Below are 16,355 nucleotides of genomic sequence, written 5' to 3'. Positions count from 1 at the left end.
TGCCGGGAGAAGAGGAGATTCTTCTGCGGAAGGGTTTTCTGGGTTGGAGGTATTCAGAAGTTCATTTTGTTTAAAATACATTAGAGGAGAAAGTGGCGAGAAGGCGAGGGGAGATAGCGACTTAATGAAACTTTCCTTTCATGCCCCGGGGTTTCAGAGACAACTGTTAACAAGAGGGAGGAAGATGAGAGGGAGGACGTAAGAAAAAAGGAGATTCAAAACGTGCTCAGGGATCCCTACAGTTTAACAGCTACTGTGCAGCCAAAGATGTATGTGGTGCCGGCAGAGTCCATAGAAACTTTTATCACCTGCATTGAATAAAGTCAATAAGCTGAGATCAATTTAGACCTCAGAATTAACCGTCTAAATTGTTCAATTAACCTCTGAAAAAACTGTCAAAATCCAGCCTAATCTATATTCAATCATTTGATCGTTAGAATATTGACAATGTTTAAAAGGTAACACGTAACACCTTCACTGCACCAGAGAGAACGTGGAATGGATGACTGATACTCTGTGGGAACCCTGTGTCTTAATTCCTCCAGACGATGCCTCACGCACGCCATGTGCCATCAGGAGGCTGATGGATGACCTCTGTCATGCCCCCCCCCCAATCAAGACCAGTGATCTGTCTGATCAAATTAGCCTTGGGTGCTGCATCTGGATGGCCAGGCTCAGCTGTGCGCCTCTCCTCTGAATCAAATGTCCTCGCGAGTCGAGGTGACCTGTCTGACTTTAAGACGGCATCCTTGATCAACAGACAGCTGCCATCTACACACACACACACACACACACACACACACACACACACACACACACACACACACAGGAGCGAGCATATTTCTTTCTCGGTTTGCCTGTTTGTCCAAGTCTCCATCACGTACGTTGGTGTGACACATGACGAGGGCAGCCTGTATTTTCTAGCCCGACATGAAAATCACTCTTACACTTAATGGAGCTTTAATTAAATATTAAATAAATCAAAGCAGTGAAATTCTTTGGCTGTATTTTTCTAAATAATTTCTTTCCCTACTTGTACCAACATTTCTGAACCAAAGAAAAGCCACCCAAAATTATGTTTGCAATCCGTTCCAATTCTGATCTCCTGTCAGATAACACAGTGTTTTATCTGTGGAAATATTTGATTCCTTAGAGATGTCAGGGAATGAAATGGCAAACAGCTCTGGCTATAATAAAACATCAACAAGAAAGTATTTATTGAGGAATCTATTAAAAACTACATGGTTATTAAGTAGCATGGCATGAGAGTTCTCCAAATTCATTGGGGTTAATTAAAGGTTGGGCTTTTTTGGGGGGATTGTAGGAGGATTTTTAGTGCAGCCAAGCACTAAATAGAAACGCAGGTTCACACAAAATCATGGATGTGTGGAAAGCTTTTTAAGAGTCTGATGCGAAACCAGTAAGAGTCTGTGAACTGACCAGTGGCTCTTATAAACCTTATGCAACACTCTGTAACACACTGTAAATGAACTCTGAAGTCTTACCAGGAGTCTTCTATTATTAGTGCAAGATACAGACCAACATGGATTAATTAAATCCCAGTGGATGTTTGATACAGGTTTAATCCAAGCTGGACGCTTCATCCCCCATAACTGACTTATCAGGTGAGTTGAGGTATAAACTGAGGTCACTTGTGTTATATGTCACACAAGTTCTCCTGTCTGACATACGTGTTTCAGAGCATCACGGCGTCTTACCTGCTCCAGTTTCCAGTGGAACTCGGCCGGTCTGAAGGTGTCCACCTGGGTGAAGTCTCTCCTCAGCAGGAACACCAGGCGGCAATTATGGACATACAGCGAATAGTGATGACGGTTCATCTCTGTGGGAGGGAGGGAGGGAGGGAGAAAGAGGAGTAAGCTGAAGGAACCAAGTCATCACACCTACTCACTGTCAGGCAAACCGGACATGTAGCTTTATGAAACCTCACAAAACTGGGACAGCAGCAGCAGCAGCCAATGTCATGGATGGAAATGACTGACTTCCTGTCACACACAGTTTTTATTTTGTGATGTGGGCAGTCCTCCCAGCACATTGTACCAAAATCACAAATCAGAGGTTTGGTTAGGATCGACAGATGCACTCAGTTGATTAATAGCGCGTAGTGTTTACATTTCACATTTGAACCACCGTGTTCAAATTAGATGCAGTTTAATATGTTTGTGGCTCTATTTATGTCATAAATATAAAGTTTAATTTAAACAAAAAAAGTAAAAGTTACCTTCTTAAACAGCTGGATACTGTAGTTTTTAACAAATGTCACTCAAACAGGAGTAAAAAGTGCATCTGTTTGGGACTATTTTCAGCTGCGGATTAACACACATTTGGTGTTCTAGTGAGCATTAACAGGAGCAGGATGGTGTACGAATGTGAGATTAACTCAAAATAAACCGCAGTGCCCATGTTCATTATAGTGAAGGAACGTATCTCTCAGTGTGACCGCATGGCTCATTGATGTGTTTTTGGGCAACAATGGAGCTCTATGGCACAGAGGAATAAGATATATTTGGCTACGCAGACAATACTTGTTAGAAGGATCAATACATTTTTTTCTTTCTTGGGAACAGCCTTATCCTTCAATTGCAATATATATTTTTTGCGTTTAATATAGTGCATGAATGTGAAAGTCAGTTCTTGCCTGTCAGGCTCACACTCACCCGTCTTGTCGGAGTTACAGAGTAGTGTCTCCTTCTCAGCTCTGAGTCCAGGACTGGGTCCGTGCTTCATCCAGGTTGCTATGGTGAACTGGTCCGTCAGATTCTGGGGTACAACCCAGTCCGGGATTTTAGCCGCCTGGCGGCCGTCAAACCTGAAGATCAAATCACTGTCCCTGCCGCTGTCAGTCACCAGGGAAGCTGTCCAGTTGGTGGCAGCGCTGGGGGCAGGGAGAAGGTCAGTGCTGCCTGAGGAGGCCCCTGGGGTCATCGCCGTGGAAACAAATAAGAGGTGCGACAGAAGATGTGTCAATAACAATCACGACAGATATGCGGTGTATATTGGCCTAACCTTGGCTATGATTACTTATGAGTAAGGCAGATGGCAGGGCTTAATAAGTAATCAATGGGCCGAGATGGATAGAGGATGTGGTTATTGATTCATGGCAAATGAAACTGACTTTCAAAAGGAAAGAGATGTTAGTCATCGTTCACAAATTCAGAACATAGCTCACCACTAAACTGTGCCTCTATGGAAACAGAGAGGACATATTGACCGAGTACTTCGGTAACACGGAGAGAAAAGACACAGCAAGGACTTGGTGAGAAGCAGGGGCATGGTGTGAATCAGCCAATCACATGAATTGTTTACAGCTGACACTTTTGTTTTGTGGTCCCTATACATCCTGACAAAACCCACCAATCATTACTGTGTTGCATTGAGTCATCCTATTCCCTTTCTCCACTTCCCTTTAAAAGAAACTCCATCATTCCTTTGACACAATAACCTCAATACGTTGTCTCCTTAACGATCTTTGTTTTCAACCTGTCACCTTGACAAACGTTATTTTTGCCATGTCGCTCACCTTGCTCCTCAGCGCGTTTGACATGCCCTTACCGATCTATCTTTGCCCCTCGGTGTGACAGTGAAAAATGCATTTCATGCGTTTAAACCGCATTTATAAATCATTTGTAACAGCTTACGGATGGTAATAAATCAAAGCGATACGGAAACCATGCCGTTCCGAGAAAAAATGGCCAATGACAGAATTCACTATGTCTCCCTTGTCCAGGCAAACAATTGCAACATGCGTCGTTCATTTCTGCTAATAACACAACATTAGCACATTAATTGATGTTTTTCCCCCGTCTGCAAAGCTGTTTTTCTCTGCTTCGTACTCATGCCAGTCTGACTCCAGTAATTAGATTCCCTCAGTAAATAATCGACTTCTCCAGCACCCAGCTGTAGCATTCTCTTTGCCCGATGTCTTTGTACATTATCTCAAATTGATTGTGCTTTAAAAAAGCAATTACAATTTATTCAATTCGCTATCAGATAACGATTATGAGGTGCCTGAAAAGGACTCTTTAGTGGTAAACCATGCATGGACCGGGAGCCAGGGGAGGCAGGGAAGGGACGTTATGCATTCAGATGAGCTGGAATTGGGCTTGTGAAGGCCGTTAGTCAAAGATGATGACTCCAGCCCCCCTGCTGGCGGTGCAGTGTGGGTGGGGAGGGGGGGAGCGGGTAGGCTCGGCTGCTTTGTTGGTGCTCTGGGCACCGACACGGCAGCTCGGCTGCTCATCAGTCACTGAGGAGAAAGCGTGTCTGCATCTGAGGCGGCTAATGCCCTCGCTCTGTCACATCATTAGTGACACAGCTTTAAGTTGCTATTCTGGTGCCTTCATTTAGCACAGGGGTTTACCAGGGACACAAGCGGAGATAAGAAAGCAACACGGACCGGGAGCTTTCAGATGTTGGTTTAACAAGGGCAGGGAAAGGCACCTCAGGCCCCGTCTGACCCTGGTACTCAGACCGCGGATTCCACTGATGCTTTTAGCAGCAGCTTACTTCTAATTCACTGCACTAACTTTCAGTTTGCAGACTGAGTCAGAAGTTACCTTTGATCAGCCATCCACTGTATATTCTACACATCCACCACCATCCCAATAGCCACAGGTCCAACTCTCATGTGATTTACTTCTACATGCCAGAAATGCACACTCAATCTAAGCTGCTTGTCATTCTGGTCACACCAGCACAATTTAGATATTCAAAACACAACGGAAAAGTCTTTTTTGTTTTCGCAGAACCAACCACAGAGTTTCTGTAGAGATTTCTCAGAGTAGGTCTCGCGGTCACAGCCTTTCCCGATGTGGCTGGTCTGCAGCTCCACTGTGGTCCTCACCGACGACAGCGGCCCACCACAGGTCTCCAGGTGCATCTTAGAAAACAGCTGCTTACTTCCTGTTCCTGGCTCATAGTCCACTCGCTTATTCCAACCTGGGAAAATATGGAGATGGAGAGATAGTGTCAGAGATGGCAGAGAGGATAGATTAGAAACACCAGCCCTGCTGCAGATCATTATCTGAAATGATATCTGATTTTCACAAGCCTACTTGTTGCTCTTGTTTTTGCACGTTTATCGCCTCATTTTGTCCACCATCAAAACAAGACTCCATTTCCAATTTTTCACTGTCACTGATACTTCTGGCATCACAACTCAATATCCTCCTGGCAGGATGCAGCCGGCTAATGAAATGGCTGCATTGTTGTTGGAGTGCAGTCCAGTACCTGCATTAGTGGCAGTAGTCATTATGCTGTCACTGCCTGTCCTGTCAGATGTGAATTGCGTCCAGGCAGGCTATTATTTTTTGCGCCGTGATGTTTTGGCTTTCCCCTTAATTTTTCCAAGCTTTTGTGTTGTGAATTTGAGTTTGTTTGCACAGTCTCTTCCAGAGATAACAAGAGAATGAACTGCAAATTGATGTTGCCTGTTTATATGAGTTTAGTTTACAGTGAGCCCATCTCACTCATTATCTCAGTTTCAAACAGCGCACCCAGCATATCCATAAATGCTGTCAACACAGATTTCCAACATTTGCTCAGTCAGAAGCCTGTCAGTCCAGTTACCGTCTTCTGTCATACAGCAGCATCATTGCACCATCACTGTACAGTCGGAAACTAGTTCTTCAAGAGCAAACTGTACCACCTCAAAATTAATTGGACACCAAACTCTCAACCATCCCATCCAATCCATGCTGTTTGCAAGTACACACAAATGAGGTCCCATCCATCCATCTATATGTCCGTCTATCTATCAAGCGTTGCTAGCTAGGAGCTAGAGGCTGGAGAAGAAAGGGAGCAGCTCTTTGTTGCTCGCCAGCCTGTTAAATCTGCCGTGCTCGCTTCCTCGCCACCTCACGCTCAAACACACACACACACACACACACACACACACACACACACACACACACACTGCATCTGTTTTGTAGTTGATTTACCTCCTCCAGACTGCGAGTGCTGTGGGCTGCTGATGCACTGTTACTATGGGATTGTCAGTGGCTGTGATGAAAATAGGCACAAACAATGGTGCGCGCTAAACGAGAACAAAAACACACGCATGGACACGAACACAAAAGGCTCTGCTTATCTATGCATTTCTGCATCTTTCTCTCACACACAATTACTGTATGCACTGTATATACAGCTATGTCCTCCCACCTGTGGATTACTACTAATAACATCACCTTTTTCTGTCATCCCCTTTGTAGGTTCATAGCTCAAATCTAGTAAATCTAGTAACGATAGCAGACCTTTAGCTTTGTATGATTGCAAAGCACATAGCTAACCTCTGTGGAGTTTTAATCAGTTTTTCTGCCATTGGCTTTTCTCTCCTTCCACCATTAGCAATTGCTAGAGACCTGGACAATTGTAACTCCCTTTGTGCAGAAAAAAACAGCATCTTCTTGCACTCAAGAGCTAGATGAGAAGCTTGTCACTGCTCCCAGCCAAGAAATAGTCTGGCACATAACCCCCTGTAAAACTGCAACACGTCATTTTTACACACCACACTTGCACAGATTAATATATTATATAGCTTATATATAATTATATATATAAGCTATGTATATTATTTCAATTTGTGAGCTTTAGAGGTGCAGGTAGACAGATTTTTAAAAGTTGGACAGAGCCAGGCTAGCTGTTTCCCCCCGTTTCCAGTCTTTATGCTAAGCAAAGCTAACCATCTCCTGGCTCCAGTTTCATCTTGAACACAAAGATGTAAGAATGTATTGATCTTCTCAAGCAACTCTCTGCAAGAAAGTGAATTAGCGAAGGTAAAACTACTCCTTTAAGCAAATTAGCATATTTTCTGTAATATCAAAAACATTCCATGTAATGTAAAATGCAATGCAGATGCTAGAGGAGGCTGTCAACATTTTCACCAGTACCAATATCTTCTGTTATGGTAATTGATGTAATGTCTCAAAATGAATGCCACAATGAGTAGCTGATACAAGTAGGCTACAAACACCTTCAAATCCAGCGAGTTATGTGTTTGATGAATCGGTTTTCTGGCCTTTGTTTTTGCTATGCCATGCTGAGCAAAAGAATGACGCTGAACCTTTCAGATTCAGGTTGGAGAGAGGGGGGGTGTAGCAGGTGCTCTGGTAATAACATACTCCATCGACAACTGGGAGTCAAATGACCTGTTGAGGACTTGGCTTTAACACTGCGAAGCTGGACGGGCAGAGCCTGGTTATGGATGCATGGGAAGGAGTGAGGGAACATGGAAGGATAAATGAGGGGTAATGGGTTGAAGACGTAGTGTGCATTTAGATATGTGAGGAAGGCTTGGGTTGAGGCTGGAAATGGGTGATTAAAGTTTATGGGTTAGAGAGCACTGGACAAACATGAGGGATACTGAAAGGTGCTGACTCTGAGGTGACTCTCATCACCTCTTAATAGTTTTTTAATCTCATGTGAACACCTGTAGTCTATTTGTCGGGGGTGGGTGGGGGGGGGGGGGGGGGGGGGGGTGTAGTGATCGGCACCGGCTCACTAATCCTGGTACCTTCAGATAAATGGTTACATAGAGGTAGGCCGTCTCCTGCCAGAGTGCAGAGCACGCAATTTACATTCATACTCCAACTGGGCAGCTGTGTTTTGACATTGTCACTTTGATGAAGAAAGAGTGCGCTTATCTTATCATTTACTGGTGCATCAGTCCCATTTAACTACACTAGCTGTGTGGCTCAAAGGATGGAAATGTTGGCCAATTCTTTGATAGATTGCCATTAAAGACATTCATGGTTCCCAGAGGATAAACCCCAGTGACATCAAGCAGGTCAGCATTGTCAATTATCCAGTGAAATACCTTCACATCTGATAGACAGAACATGTTGTACAGACATTCATGTTGATCCCCTGACTTTTTTCATCACCAGCAGATTTAATTTTTTGGTTCAGATTGAAATGTCAATGACTTTTCATTAAGTGCCATCATTAGGTCAAACCTTTAACTTATCCGATTTACTCCATTTTAAATGGTGGTTTATGACCAATTAGCTGCAAAACTAACAACATTTCACAGCCTCGGCTGTAGGCCTACTTTGTTTTTGGTGCTAACTACCACATGCTAGCAAGCTAACATGCTAAACTAAGATGGTGACCCTGGTAATCTTTAGCTGCTAAACACCAGCATGTTTACACTTTAAGTTTGAATCTGTTAGCAGCTAACATTAGCATTTAGTGTAACACTACCTTGCCTAATTACAGCCTCAGAAAGCCACAAGCTAGTGTGTCTGCAGACTCTCAGTCTTGTTATGTTAAGTAGGGAATTCTTGCCATGTAATATAATTACCCTGCAATATGTAACATTAGTGGAAAAGACTGATTGGCGAGGTCGATCGTCCTTCCTGGGAGTCCTGATCACTATGTAGTTCCCTGTGGGATGTCGATTTTGTTGGATCCTGAAAGACTGGGAGAATACCACAAAGTGAAGCTACTGTAGTGGTAGTGTAGGACACAATTATCAGTTTGTATCAGTGTGCAGTGCAAGAGGTCAGTGTATTGAATGCCACACCTAGTCATACCACACTAACGCCCATTACACGCAAAGGTTTACTGTAAAACACTGGATAACGGACCCATGAGTGACCCCACTGCGACAGGAGCTTATGATGAATGTGAACAGAGGGTGTGAAGAGCATCGCTCTCAAATATAATGAGGCATGGGCACGATTGGAGGAGGGCAAATAAGTTACAAGGAGCGTGGGTGCAGCATACCATTAAAACAAATCACAAGACCGAGTACAGGAGCAGATGTTCTTTCACACCAAAAGTCACATTTCTTTTTGAGACGTGTGGTTAGACCTGAGGTAGGGGGGGCTGAAACAGTGCGGAAGCACTGAAGTGGAAATATGAGCCTTTAAGAAAAAGAAACAGAGATACCTTCTTACCACAAAGCAAAAACAGTTTACTCATTTCATAGCTTACGTTTAGATAAGACCCATACAAATAGCCTCATATTGCTGATACATATTTGGCAGTGGCATTTATCTTTAATAATAGGAAACACTGCAGCAATAAAATGGAAAAGGTCCTGTGCCAAAAACCCACTGGACTGTACTGAAGTGTATTTACAGGGACAAAACAAAGAAACACATCTATGTCTGGAAACCTTTTTAAAATTTGATAATGGCCCTTTTCTTCAATGTTTTGAATTCTGGAAGATAAAAAAAAAAACTACCAAACCTTCATCACCATCCTCCTCCCCGCCGTACTTTTAGTCAGTCTCCGTTATAAATGAATTCAATACTAAATACTTGTTCCTGAACAACACGGCATGTTGTTGTGCAGTGTTGATCCTCTGGCACCCGTACTGCCATACTTTCTGTTTTGTCACCGAGGCAGATGTGTTCTTTCTTTCCCGAAGACATTTAAATTGAAATGTTTTGCTCTCTGGCAGCTCAGCCTTTTGCCAGTTTATGACTGTTTGACATTGAAATAATGGCAGAGCACTCGTGTTGCTCTGTGTGCGTTTCAAAAGGCTCCATTTACTATTTGTGTGTATGTGTGTTTTATTTAAGCTCTGCCACTCTGAAACTAAAAGCTTTTCATAATGCAGCGAATAAATGCAGAAACCAAACCTTAACCATAGAGTTGTCGCATCATAAAACAGATTTATTCTTTGACAATGGTTTGAAACAGTTTTGGGCAGACAGCAGACCTGCTGATTGGATGCAGAAAACACTTCCATGTGTCTTCCAGAGAGCACGGTTTAATTTGGAGGACGGTATTGTGAGCATGGTCAAAACGATGATAGTACGCGAGTTGACGTGTAATTTCCAGATCTATTCATCATCTCTACACACAGGTTTGTAGCTTTATAGTTCAGTCACCTGAAAGCATCCCGTATGTTTTGCATAACCATTCTGGGAAGGTGTCTAACCCTAACCCCCCCCCCCTGCACACACAGCCTTCATAAAAGGGTTTATTTTTACGTCCCGCTATCATGAATGGAGCAGTGTTTCCTGTAATCTCGCAGAGCCACTACCAAGCTTTGTGTCCCTCCTAAATCATTTAGTCCTATTTAAGAGTCTCTGTAAGACACTGCTGCGGCTGCTGATGTTCACAGATGCAACACGAGCCCCCACATACACTGACAATACAAACAGGGTAAACACATGTGCACATATAGATATATGTGCCACACAGAAAGTACTTGCACAACATGATTCGGATGCCTACATACAGACAGAAGTACAAATACACACACTCACACGTACGCGCCAACCGATGCACAGTCACAGTAACACACAGACTTGCACTGAAGCTCAGCTGTCTTAAAAGCAGTGTCAGTTTAACAGGAAGCTATTTTGTCTCTATTGAGTCGTGTGCTTGCCTGCAGCAGGCTGAGCAGAACTCACGCAGCGAACCCAAGAGTTTCTCTCTTCGTGAGTATGAGAGGAAAAACAAGAGGCAGAGGAAGCACGGCAGACGTGAAAACGACGGCGTGGAGCTGGTTCACCTCTCCGGTGGCTGCGATCACGTGATCAAAAAAACCTCAAACACTTCTATGTGTGCTTGTGCAGGTTTTTTTTTTTTTACATTTTACGATGATGTTAAGTGCGTTATTGACAACAGGATCATGATCTAAATGTTAACTGTGAATTAATGATCTTCAGTTTTCACTACAGTATATATTATAGCCATCATGACCTATGACTGTGTGATTTATGGGCATATAGTGCCGTATACTGCATGCTCACCAGATTATTATTATTACATCTGATTTGACTCACGTCACTGTAGCTGTACTGTGCTTTCATAATCAGAGGTCCTATTTTGTCTTCCGGCTAGATTACGAGAGATTCACCAACACATATGGATATAATATTGGCACGCAGAAGATCTCTCCGCTGTGTTCTCAGGTGTTTGTATCCGGAAACTCAAACACACAGCGTGTGTAGGCATGTCCACTGCTGTATGCGTACAGACATGCAGCTAAGGTAAGTTTCCACCACCCTCCTGAAAATGAAGGGTGTGAGATGGTGAGGAAGGGAAGATGGATAGAGGTGCTTAAGAAAATGATGCATCATCACACTCTCACGCTGTTCCCTGTCTCTGGAGGGTGTGGAAGAGTGAGTGTGTGAGTGTGTGAGTGTGTGTGTGTGTGTCATCAGTAAGTTCTTGCATGTAGATGTGTGGACGTGTAGGATGATGGTTATATGAATATTGTGCGTGTGAGTGTGTGTGCGTATAAAAATGCTGACACCACGTTTAAGTAGTCAGGGGGGGTCGTCATTACTCGTCCCAGCCATCAGTGAGAGAGCCAATTTCCATTTAAAAGAGCACTCTGCTCCTCTTTCCCTTTCCTTTCCTCTCCACCTCTGTCCTCCTCCATATCCCTCTTCTTCAGAGAGTGCCCTCTTCTTCCCTGGCTGTCCTTCTCTCTCTTTTTCCCCAGAATGCCCCGAAAGCATTCATTTTAATGCTTTCATGCATGCTCTTTGTGCGCCATACAAGAGACTTTACTCTTTTTTTTTCTTTCTTTCTTGAGTGCACAGAGAGCTCTTGCTTGTTTAGGGCTTGTAAAGATGGTGGCTGAGAAAAAAAGTCAAAACAAGAAGAAAAGTTCAATGACAAAATGGACGGGAGTGGATTCTTTCTTCCTTCCTGAATGTGCCCATGATGGGAGCGTGATCTTGTGCATCTAGATGGAGGAGGGGTTCTCAAATGGCTCGTTGTGTTGCAGCGAGGCTGTTGCTTTACAGCGGCAATAATCAATATTTCATATTAACAATGGACCACATGAATACCTGTATGTGAAAGGGGTCACTCGTAGTGATGAACCCACAGAGAATAATCACCCTCAGCTCTTTTCAAATTGTTTTGGTTTGTTTTCGTTGACTCTCACAGAGTTTTCAGCTAAAAGGTTTAAAAGCCCACTGAACACTACCTGCCTACGTTTAGTAGCTAAAGAGCCAGATATTTGTCTCAGGAGTTGATGAAGACCAAAGCAGAGCTAAAAGTAGAGTGAATGTTGGGACTTTATGGGAAACTTAATACTAATGCTCCTCCATATCTACGATATGTTAACATGTCGTTGTGTTTACAGCTTCTTTCTGCTGACCTTAACTGGTTATTGCAGGTTTAAGAGCTTCACACGTTTTTCTGCCATGGAGGAAATGAATTCACGAAGCATGAAAACCTGTGGGGAGCGTCTCCAGACGTGAGAAAGCTGCAGAACAATAAGCTATAAATCTGTGGGTTCTCACTTTGTGAAGTTTAATTGGCAGTGGCAATCAAGTTGCAGTGTGATCGACACGCAGTGGCGGATATATCACGTATAATTTCCTGGTGTTTATTGAGACACAGTTAGAAGATGGTGACACCAAAAGACTCAAAGTCTCAAAGTCTCAAAAAATGCCAAAAGTTGAAGGAAATCTTTTTGACTGCAATAACAGACATTTAGGTTTTATTTCAACTTGACTTGTTTGACGTGGTTCATGTCTAGGAAAAGAAAACAGATGTGGCAAAATGGTGTGTGTGTATATCCAAGGTCTTTAAAACAAGTTTGAAAACATCACAAATATGATATCACCTATCATCACTACATTTTCAGATGTCACAGCATCATCTTAAGCACCTCAGGCCACAGAAACATATTTCTATAACAACAGTCTTTTTAAGTCTCTAATAGGATCATTTCTCGTAAAATCACGTTATTTCTAATTCTCCTCCTCAAAGACTCAAATTTCACGTCTAGCGTATATCTCTAATTCTTTTGCCTCTTTGAGGAATGAGTGAACTTTATTTTCTTCGCGCTCATGATGGCAGCAGACAAAACGGACTACTCGAGACATCCAGCGTCCATCTCCTCACGGGGGATCCCGAGGGCATCCGAGGCTAGTTGGGATACACAGTGTAATCCCTGCAGCATGTCTGCCGCAGGGTCTGCTCTGCCCACAGGGAGGTTTTTCCAGCATGTTGCTCTTTACTCACTATCCAAAGCTCATAGCCATGGATGAGGGTCAGAACAAAACTGTAGATCGACTGGTAAACTGACATCACAGCCGTCCGCTAAATGTCTCCATGATTGCAGCCTGACGAGACCCTGGTGCTTAAAGTCCCTCCCTTGGGCAAAACCTTTGCCCCAGATGTAAAAACGTATGTTTTATCTTTTCCCTTAACTCTTCTGCCTTTTTCTTCTCTCCCATTCAGTCACTCCCTGCTGTTTTATCCCTCTCACATCTCCCCCTCTTATCTCCTTTCTCTCTCTTTGTCTTTGTAATCGTGATCGCTCAGTGTCGCCTTGACACTGAAGTGGCACTATAAAGGAAACTCCAATCTCAACAGGGCAGCGAGACAAGGACTGAGGGAGTGCAATCACTAAACCAAAGGTGTATGTGTGGGTGTGTTGGTGTGTATTGTGGACTAGTGTCTATTTCATGCATGCATGTGTTTTGTGCATACATCCATGTGTGGGCAAGATGTCTCTACAGTTTGTGAGTATTTATCTGTCTCCTTCCTTCTCCTACACTTTACCCTGCAACCATGCATGAACACACACAGTATACACACATTTCCTTTTTATCCAGCCATTTCTCTCCTCTGACACAATAAGGTGAACCCGGGGTGTCGGGCCCCTCTCTATCTTATTACCCCTGCCACCATTCATCTATCCCTACTGCCTGGAGCCATGGGGGAACGAGGGTTCCCATGAGTTGATCCCTGTGACAGTGGTGTAATGCAATAACAGTGAAAGGTGGAATAAGAGGAGCACCCAGTGACTGTGATTTACACCGGAGACTACTGGATTCCCACTTCAAACTAGCAGCTGATCAGAGAAGAAAGACGAGTGGAGGGAATGAAAGCAACACGAACATGAGGGTGAAGCGATAAGCCAGGTGGCGAGACGAGAGCAACGGAAAGGAGAAGGGGGAAGTAAGAAATAATCAAACCAACAAAGGGAAGACGAAAGAAAGCGAACAAAGCGAGAAAAAAATGCAGGACACAGACACACAGGCAAAAGGCAAAAAAGAAGCAATGAAAGTAATAAAGGAAAACAAGCTAATGCCAGAGAGGGGAGGAAAAGTGCTAAAGCAGCAGCCAGACAGCCTCAGTCTGAGATTAAAGAGGAAGCAGGAAAGGTTATAGGAAATGGGAGAGGGAAGTGCCGAGCCATTTATTTTTCTTCTTCCTCCCTTTAATTCATCCTCTTCCTGCTCTTATCAGAGATGTCTGGGAGCCTGTGCTGATCTCAGGTTCTCTACGTGCGGTCGGCTCTCAAACTTTCCTCCAACTTCAATGCTAACACACTCGGCGTGTGTTGTTTCTGTGTCTTTTTGTTCTGATGCCGTTTCAACCTTTACAGCGAGACGATTTAACTCACAGCACAACAAATAACACAATTTTATTTTTAAGTACAGCCGTACTTGGGCTGATATGACCAGTAGCTTATGCTGGCTAATGTTAGCTAATGTCAGCAAACCTTAGATACATATTGCTACGATGGATATTACTCTATGATTCTTTCTTCTTTCGTTATTGATAAGGAGTGAATGTGAGGCAGGCAGTGTGAGTGTGTGCAAAGTGAATGCAAAGAAGTGAGTGGATATAAATCCACACTGGGTGGCACAGATTGAAAAACATGTCAGTGTGAGCCAGAAATGTCGTTGCACAGTTGGTACATTGGCTGTTTGCTGTGCTATAATGTTTGGATGAATGAGTCACTATTTTGCACACGCTGGTGGAGTGATAGGATGGATGGATATTAATAGAGCCCCAGTGGCCACTCACTACTATGATTAAAAATCCCCCGTGGCACAGAGCATGTTCCCCACAGACCTCTACTATATAAGAGGCGTCTGTGAAACTGTACCTCCAACTGCAAACCAGGTCAATTATTACTCTTTGTATTATGAATGTTTCCATCCATGAAGGTTTTATATTCATCAAACTATTCCAGAGCCTAGAAAAGTTTTAAAGTTTAAAGTGCGTCATTTGTTCACCTGTCTGTCACGACTGAATAAAGTTTATCACACAGTGAAGTTTAGTTGTGATTCTTTTTCTTTCTCTTGGTTTAGTTTCTCCTTTTGATTTGTGTGGTAATTAGCACAAGCGCCTCCACCTGTGTTGACTGCTCATTCTTGACACACTGCGACAGCCTGTTCGTCGCCTGGACCTTCAGATAACTCTGGATAGCGGTTCAGTTAAATTGCCCGTGTGTGAGAGTAACGTTCATCTCTCTCCATGTATTTCCCTCACCTCAAAGCTGTCACACACTGGTGTGTTCAGCATTTTCAGGGGCAACCACCTTTTTACGGTCGTCACTGTGGCGGCCTGGTTTCTTTTCTAGGCAATAAGAACATTTTTTTGTATAGGTTTACCTAACAACATGGAGATGCTTATATCTGAGACTTAATCCTTGTTTCAAAAACCCTCTTTCCAAACGAGTAGCATATAACATTTTTATTCAGCTTTTCTTACTCTACAGACTTACTGCCAATGATTTCTCTTTCCTTTAAATTTTGTAAAACCTACATGTTGTTGTTACTGACACATATGATATAGTCACTGAACTGTTCAGTAATTCTTTATTAGATGCCACAATACACTGCTGTTGTGTCTAATCATCAAAAAATGATGTCTCGTTAGAAAGAAACTGACAGTAAAGTGCAAACATCTAAAACATAAACACCTATGTTGTGCTGCTCTAATCACTCCCTGATAGTTCAGAAACCTGAACTGCAGTCGGAGGTTCGTACTAATTGCCTTGACTGACAAGCATGGAGTCAGTTTTAATTTGTGGCTGTTTAAAGGTAAAACAGGATGCTAAGGCATGTGCGCACCCACTACACACACACACACACACACACACACACACACAGAAGCGTGTGGACACACACACACACACACACACAAGCCTCGGAGCCATACTCAAAACACAAAGGGTGGATATGAATATGCAGATTTATTTTTTCCATCAGTGTGACAATCTGTCACTCAAGGCTTGTGCTAAGCTGTGTGTGTCAGTGTAGATTGGCTTGTATATACTGTGTGTGTGTGTGTGTGTGTGTGTGTGTGTGTGACTACACCACCTGTCATAGAGCACATGCATGACAGAATTGGATCTGGCTCATATTTTATAGGAGAGGAGAGCACATTGAGGTTTAATGGGACATCGTGTACATTTACAGTCCTGTAGCACAAACTGGTGATTCATAGAACTCAGCAATGATTTTCTGACATTTCTAAATTTTCAAAACGTTGAAGCAGCATTTGTAGAGGAAAATATTATCACAGCAGCGTCAATGAATGCGCACCGACTCAAAAACTATTCAAATTAGACAACATTTCGATGCCGGTTGGATCTTTGTCAGGTCAAATTTTTT

At 43.2% G+C, this 16,355-nt stretch overlaps 1 protein-coding gene across 1 annotated transcript in view; it reads right to left on the bottom strand.

Moving 5' to 3' along the window:
* LOC139284949 (calsyntenin-2-like) overlaps positions 1-16,355 on the bottom strand; it is a 219,306-nt gene that overhangs the window by 39,646 nt on the left and 163,305 nt on the right. Inside the window, exons 6-8 of the mRNA XM_070905336.1 lie at positions 4,771-4,956; positions 2,676-2,933; positions 1,719-1,840 (exon numbers count right to left, since the gene is read on the bottom strand). Of these exons, the coding sequence (XP_070761437.1) occupies positions 1,719-1,840; positions 2,676-2,933; positions 4,771-4,956 (566 nt within the window). The remainder of the gene's footprint in view (positions 1-1,718; positions 1,841-2,675; positions 2,934-4,770; positions 4,957-16,355) is intronic.

This window comes from Enoplosus armatus, chromosome 5, assembly GCF_043641665.1.
Source record: "Enoplosus armatus isolate fEnoArm2 chromosome 5, fEnoArm2.hap1, whole genome shotgun sequence".
In the NCBI taxonomy this organism is placed as follows: Eukaryota; Metazoa; Chordata; class Actinopteri; order Centrarchiformes; family Enoplosidae; genus Enoplosus; species Enoplosus armatus.
This window is presented reverse-complemented; position numbering and strand designations above follow the sequence as displayed.